At 39.1% G+C, this 6,970-nt stretch overlaps 1 protein-coding gene across 1 annotated transcript; it reads right to left on the bottom strand.

The window, feature by feature from the left end:
• Window positions 1–1,637: 1,637 nt before the first annotated feature.
• Window positions 1,638–6,723, bottom strand: fgf17 (fibroblast growth factor 17). The gene is made up of 5 exons (XM_071515631.1): window positions 6,692–6,723; window positions 6,533–6,569; window positions 5,610–5,787; window positions 3,800–3,906; window positions 1,638–1,928 (listed from the first exon to the last, which is right to left on the bottom strand). Exons 1-5 carry the CDS (start codon window positions 6,721–6,723, stop codon window positions 1,638–1,640), a joined length of 645 nt encoding a protein of 214 aa, XP_071371732.1.
• Between the last annotated feature and the right edge of the window lie 247 nt (window positions 6,724–6,970).

Here is a 6,970-nt window from a genome sequence, read left to right as displayed (position 1 = left end):
CAGATTAACTGGTACAGTGGGAAGAAACAGCTAACAGCCAAGAGCCAATATTGCACTAGAACAGTGGTTCTCAACGTGGGGTCCGGGGACCACCAGGGGTCCTTCAGGGGGTTCCAGGGGGTCCCCAGAAAATTGATGAATTGTTACTTCAACCATTATTTCATTTAAAAGAAGTCAACACAGTTACAGAATGTAGAAGAATGACTGTTTTGATCATAGTTTTTCTGTTATCTCTTTACAGATAGTCATGGAAGTCTGAACAAAATCATATCTAACAATAAAAATATTCTCAGATTTGGGTCAGAGAGACAAAATCTCATCAAATGGGGGTCCATGGCTCTAAATGTGGACTACATTAGGGTCCTTGATATGAAAAAAGTTGAGAATCACTACACTAGAAGACAAAGAGTGGGGGATTTTTCAAAAAGTAAATGCTAAATTGATGAAAAATAAGTTCATATTAGTCCTGTTCTTGTCTTTTGCGTTGCTCTCTGGCTGCATTTTCTTTCTTTGCCTAATGTTAGACTGCCCCTGCTTGGACTTTGTCACAAAAGCCATTGAGGGCAAGTTGCACCAGTGCACAAAGTGTCCGAATTCAGTATGATTTCAATTCAATTTGAAGTCGATGGTTAACCGGTTAAGACTAAATGATCAGTCGTGGCTTGGACATGTTGTTTGCGATTTGGCAAATGTTATATTCCATTTCTAAAATATATGAGTAACACTTGAAGTGATGCTCATATGGCATTAAGCGCATTATAAGCACAATAAGCTTAATAATCAGTGCATGATGTAATGAAGAGAATGACAACTGTATAGTTATATGACAAATTCATAAATTGAATGTAATTTTCTGATGTTTGCACTATGAAACCAAACCCCTTCATTTTATCCCTGAAATGTCTTTAATCTCTCCATTACATAAACATGAATTATCCATTAAAAATAACAGCTTTAATAAGGTATGGTTAGTATTATGGGTTTATAAGGGATTTATTCATGAGTTGATTCACAGAGACACTAGTAACTAAGGGATTTTTCATGTCTTTTGTGCAGGTTTACAGGTTATTAATGAGTTATTAATGGAAAAGTTTCTGTCTCCCTGAATTTTACATTAAATTAGAAAGTTAGGAGTCAAGATTAAGGGGGTGTTTAAGGATGTTCTGATGGGATTTCCTCCATTAATAACTCCCATAATTCATTTTAAGGGGATTTTGCATGAATTAAGGGGTGACTATTTAAAATTAGTGCACCTTGGTCTACTATTCATGCTGCATGTTACCTCCTTTGCATTCTGAGGAGGGTTTCTTAACTTGGAAAAGCTATTTTGGCTCCGTCATCTGAGCCACGATCTAAAGGTAAAACGTTTATTAAAATGTTTATTAATGTCTCCTCACCACGGCAACACACACACACACACACACACAACACCATTCAATATAATCCATCTGCTTTACTCTCTTTCATTATGTACACGTGATCACTTTACAGCAATATTACTTTTAGAATTTTTTGGCATTTTTTTCACCCTCTTCTTTTTTTTTTTTTTTTTTTTTTTTTTTCGTTACCTATCAAAAATATACAAAAATAAAATTTCTTCCTCTTTTCACAGTCACAGTCGGTTCCGTGTTTTCCCGTTAAGAAGAGGCTTGGGGCTTCCGGTTCCGCTTGGCCCGCCGGGCGGCCGGGAAGCGGATGAAGTCGAAGTGTTTGGATTGGTCCGTGTTGGGGAAGGGGGGCGGGCCCTTGTGCAGCCTCTTGATGAAGTGGACCTCTCGCTGGTTCTCCCTCGTCCTGGAGGCTCGGATGGGCCTCCCCTTCCTGGTGAAAGCCACATACCAGCCCTCATACTTGGCATTCTGGAAGGCGGTGTAATTGTTCTCCAGCACGATCTCCGTGAAGATACAGTCCCTGCTCCGGCCGTTGGGCTATGTGTGTGTGTGTGTGTGGAGAGAGAGAGAGGAAAGAGAAAAAGATGATTTATGTTAGAGAAGGTCCACTAACACAGTCATTCTCAACCTTTTTCATATCAAGGACCCCTAATCTAGTCCACATTAGAGCCACGGACCCCCATTCGACGAGATTTTGTCTCTCGGACCCAAATCTGAGAATATTTTTTATTGTTACAAATGATTTTGTCCGGAATTCCATGACTATCTGTATTGTAGGCAGAGAGATAACAGAGAAACTATGATCAAAACAGTCATTCTTCTACATTCTCTAATTGCGTTCACTTTAAGTTTAACAATTCATCAATTTGCTGAGGACCCCCTGGAACCACCGCAAGGACCCCTGGTGGTCCCCGGACCCCACGTTGAGAACCACTGCACTAACAGACTGGAAAACACATGGATAGAACTGTGCATTATGTCTTTTTTTTTTAGTTTATACACATCAAACCAAATTTAAAAAGCCATGCCATTATAACTAAGACAGTACAAGATACAGGAAAGTAACAGAAAGCATACACCTGCACCTTGGGTCTTTCTCTAAATTCCACTATACATGCAGGATATTTCCTAACAGTACGTTGGAAAATAAATAAGGAAACAAAATAAAAAGAAAGAATATGGATGTGATGTGGTTGTATATGGGAATTCTTCTAACTTTTAAGCTACTTTAGAGGAACTTTAAGGGAAAACTCAGGGTGCCAAGGGGTTAAACGTTGTAAATTCATCTTCGCTATCCATCATCACCTTTCACAAACTTCTAAGAGACGATGAGAAATGGATTCACGGCTTTCTCATGTGACTACATCTTTTCCATTTCCCACGAAGGAAGTGGAGAGCTGACCCATCGCTGCCACTCTTTGGACACACAAGACCGGGGGCATCTATCTGGGCATCTCCTGAGAGAATTCCCGTTTTTTTTTTTTTTTCCAAGCACATCATGTCCAGGGATGAATGACAAGCCACGAGACTACAATGACAATGGAGCTTTGACTGAAGCGTGCGTATGAGCCACAGTATTTTGGCGGATGTGAGATCTCCAAAGGTGAAGCCCAGGCAGAAGGGGCGGCGGTGGAAAGCGGTCGCTCATGACTGGAATCTTGACTTTTGTCGGTAAGTGCGCGTACACGTTTTTTCCAGTGTGAAGTCTCGTGTTTTGTAAGCGACAGTTATCTGGAGCTGACAAAGTGTTGACTGGAGAGGTGTTTGTCCTCTCATAGAGCCGATTTGGCGGGTTACACTGCAAAAAACTGGCCGGTTAAGTTATTTGATCTTGTTTCCAGACTCGCTGCACTGGCAGATGATTTCACCGGTTTCAACAAATTTGGCTATTTTTGTCAGGAGAATGTAACTTGTTTCAGGGTTAGGGTTAGTTTCTTGTTTCCAGATTTTCTTCGTTGTTTTATGATGATTTCTTGAAAGAAGTCATATTGGCATGAATCAAGAAATTTACTGAAACCAGAAAGATTATCTGCCAGTGTAGTGAGAGAATTTGACTAAAAATATCATGAGATAAGCTTGATAGGTCTGGAAACAAGGTAAAATCACTTGACAACTTGTCATTTTTTACAGTGTAAAATGATCCCAAAGTGTTACATTTTGGTCAATTTTTACCCTCTTAAATTATCATGGATGATTTTGCTCTATAGGTTTACTTGTTTAGCCAGGAGTGAATGCAAATCTTACAATAAACTATGGCACTATATATACCATATTATACTATAATCAAGTGATAACCTCAATTTACCTTTTTACTCACAGCACTAACTCAAAACTCTTCTATACGACCCCAAATCATATCTATATATCTACCTTCCAATCATAGAAAAGAAATCAATTTATTATCATACCTTCCCAACGAGTTTCCCCTTCCGGTTCATGCAGAGGTAGCGCCCGCTTTCCGCACCTCTTATCCTCACTCGACTGCCAAAGGTGTCCGTCTCTACAAACAGACGAGCTGCAAAAAAAAAACACAACAGAAGAAGAAGAATCAAAGAGCTGCAAAAAAAAGACAGATACATGCCAAATATAGCTCAAACTGCGGGTCAGCTCTCAAATCTGTTCCAAAGGTTTTTACACAAGACCCAAGACACAAACTGCATTGGGGATATTATTGGATAAAGTCACATTTTGCCTCTTTCCAATGATGCTTAAATGGGAATAACTATATTTTCTGCTTCACAGACAAAATGCACAAACTATCCAAAATATGGCGAGCCTGAAAATGATAAATGAAATATGTACTGTAAGGATGCAAGTAGAGTCCAATTATATATTCTGAGTTCTCTGGTTGATATTCTGTAGTCATTTCCATAACACTGTATACAAATTTTGGTGGAAAAAAAATCATTAACTGAAGTTCATCATTCAATATCTCTAAAATATATACAATCCAGTCGATGTCTTGTCAACCAAGCCCTTTACTTTTTTTTAAAAGTATCATAATTTAGCTTGATTCTGCACTATTAATCATATTATAAGAGAGTGGATCACTTTTTTGCAAGGGTGGATCTCTCGTTTAAACTGAAACTACATACTGGCAACCTCCAACACCAAAGCTATTGCCTTGATTAAACAAATGTTATCATTCGGTATTAAAGAGCTGTAACAGCAGTGGAATACACAAATGTAAATTGAATTTGTCCTGATTGCCCTCTCAGTTAGTCATGGCCTTTGGGCATGACGACAGCCATGTGTATTGGACCACAGAGACAAAAGACTCGGCCTAATCAGCCGCTAATTCGCCAGACGATGGCTTTGGATACAGCGGGGAAGCTGAATTAACATATAGGCCTGAAAACACCTCACAGAGGGTGGGACGGGCAGGTTTGGGAGGTGAAACTCCTGGTTGTGGTCCCTACACAGAGGACAACAGTGACCCAGCAGGGCCCCTACAGCATGGTCCTGACAGGGAATAACAGCCCCTCATTTGACTTGAATTCTTCGGGGGAATTCTTTTAAAATAAAAAAAAAGTAGCAGGGAAAGCAGTTTTCAAAGGGTTCGACCGATATGGGTTTTTGCAAGCTGATGTATTTTAACATATATATGAAGTATTATTTGATTGAAGCTGCCAAGAGCTGCTAATCAATGTCTTTAAATGTGCCAAAAAACATTCCAAGATCCACTGTTTCCCCCAAAATGGTCTTCTTATCAGGGCAGAAAAGCCTCTGAAACAGCATTTAGACCATCATGGGACACTAAAACTCTCCACTGAAACCCATACAGGGTGAGGCAGCTTTCATTGCAAGTTTTACAGACTAACACCCTCTGAAGCTGTTCAGTTAAAAAATGAAAGGACACTCCATCATGTTGGAGGTGAATGACACTGACTATCTGAAATCCTATTTTCAATAAAAACCCAATATCAAACCGATATTTCCGCCTAATCCTAATTTTGTCCCAAGAAAACCCATCTAAGAACTGTTTTTATTGCTGTTAAATATGATTTTGAGGAGAATAATAAAACTATCTAAACTAAACCTCCGATCAAAACCATACATTCTCTCATTATGCTGCTCCTCCAGTCAAACTGAACTAAATAAACAAATTTCTGGGGACCCCTGATGGATCCCTGTGGAACTCCACTCCAGAACTTACAGATTTATAGCAAAGCAAAAATGTCCTTTAAGGTTAAAAGCAGGCCTCAGGTCAGGTCTTACCGTAAGTATTTCCATCTTCAGCTGTGGCGGTGACCCTTTTGCCCTGAATCTGGACGTGTTTCCCGCTGGTGCGGCTGTAGAGCTGGTAAACCCTGACCTGTCTGCGGCTGAGCTGGTCCGTCACTGCTCCCTGCGTCCTCACATACTGGTTAAAATTAGGAGACGGGTGATTCTCCCCCTTTTTTTATGCAAAAGGGAAAAATAAAATCACATATTTTTTCCTTCTAATCTGAGATAAAAATATATATATATATATGTATAAGCCAAATAATAACCACTGAGTATAAGTTTGCGCCTAGAGAATAAATCACTATAATATTGCTAGAATATTCCGATAGTATTCCTGCGGTACTCAATAGTGAATTAATGGTGACCTATCCTACTTTATGGTATTTTTCATCTCCTGCGATATCACTATAATAATATTCCTATGGTGTGTCTCAACACTCAGCTCAAGTTTGCAGTGGCCTTATCCTGCTTTATAATATTTCTGTAATATTCCTATGATACTTATAGAGTGTTTGTGTAGGCTAAGTTTATCATTCTCTATCATTCTCTATTTTTTATTTTTTTTTAACTCCTATGGTATCACTATAATATTCCTATTATTCCTATAGGAACTTAAAAAGCGTGTCTGAGGCACTCAATAGCGAGTTTTGTCACACTACTATTTTTACCTCCCATGATATCACTAGCCTATAATATTCCTATGATATTCTTTTCGGGAATTTTAGTTTTACAGTGATATTTGAATTGTATCATTCTAAAACGTATCACAGGATTACAATAATAGCCGAATCGTACCTTTTGTAATACTTTTCAACCAACATTAAGATTACATGTCGTAATGTAACAGTAAAGGTCTTAATCTAACTAAAAAAAAAAAGAAAGAAAGAATGTAACCAACTTTCTAGTGGGCTTACCTGAGCATGGCACCACAGCACGAAAAAATGAAATGATCTGCAGAAGCAACAATAAATCAAGAATTATTATCATGAAGTGGCATTTCAGAACCATTTTGTAATTATTGTAAAGAAAAAAAAAAAAAAAACTCTTGCAATGACGTCTATCAGCTGTCTTACATGTAAATGCAGCGCTGATTTATTCCATACATTCTCCTTTTTATTGCATCCGATCAAGAAAGGGGCTTCTCGCGGCAGATAAATCCCAGAAGGATGCGGTAAATCCGACGGAGCTCCCAGAGTTTGGCATATGCACACTTGACCTGTCCATCCACACACCAAAAGCCTCTGATAGAAGAAGGCGCCTCTCACTTTTCCCACATTTAATAAAAACCTGATCCAGCCGACTGGGTGCCCGAGCCCTGCTGAAAAGATCCGCGCGGTTTATTATAAGGGGAT

The sequence above is a fragment of the Centroberyx affinis genome, unplaced genomic scaffold (assembly GCF_046629955.1).
Source record: "Centroberyx affinis isolate AG114_WGS23_722 - 3 ecotype Tasmania unplaced genomic scaffold, CSIRO-AGI_Caff_v1 ptg000362l_1, whole genome shotgun sequence".
NCBI lineage: Eukaryota > Metazoa > Chordata > Actinopteri > Beryciformes > Berycidae > Centroberyx > Centroberyx affinis.
Note: the sequence above shows the minus strand (reverse complement) of the source record. Positions and strands in the feature narration are given on the sequence as shown.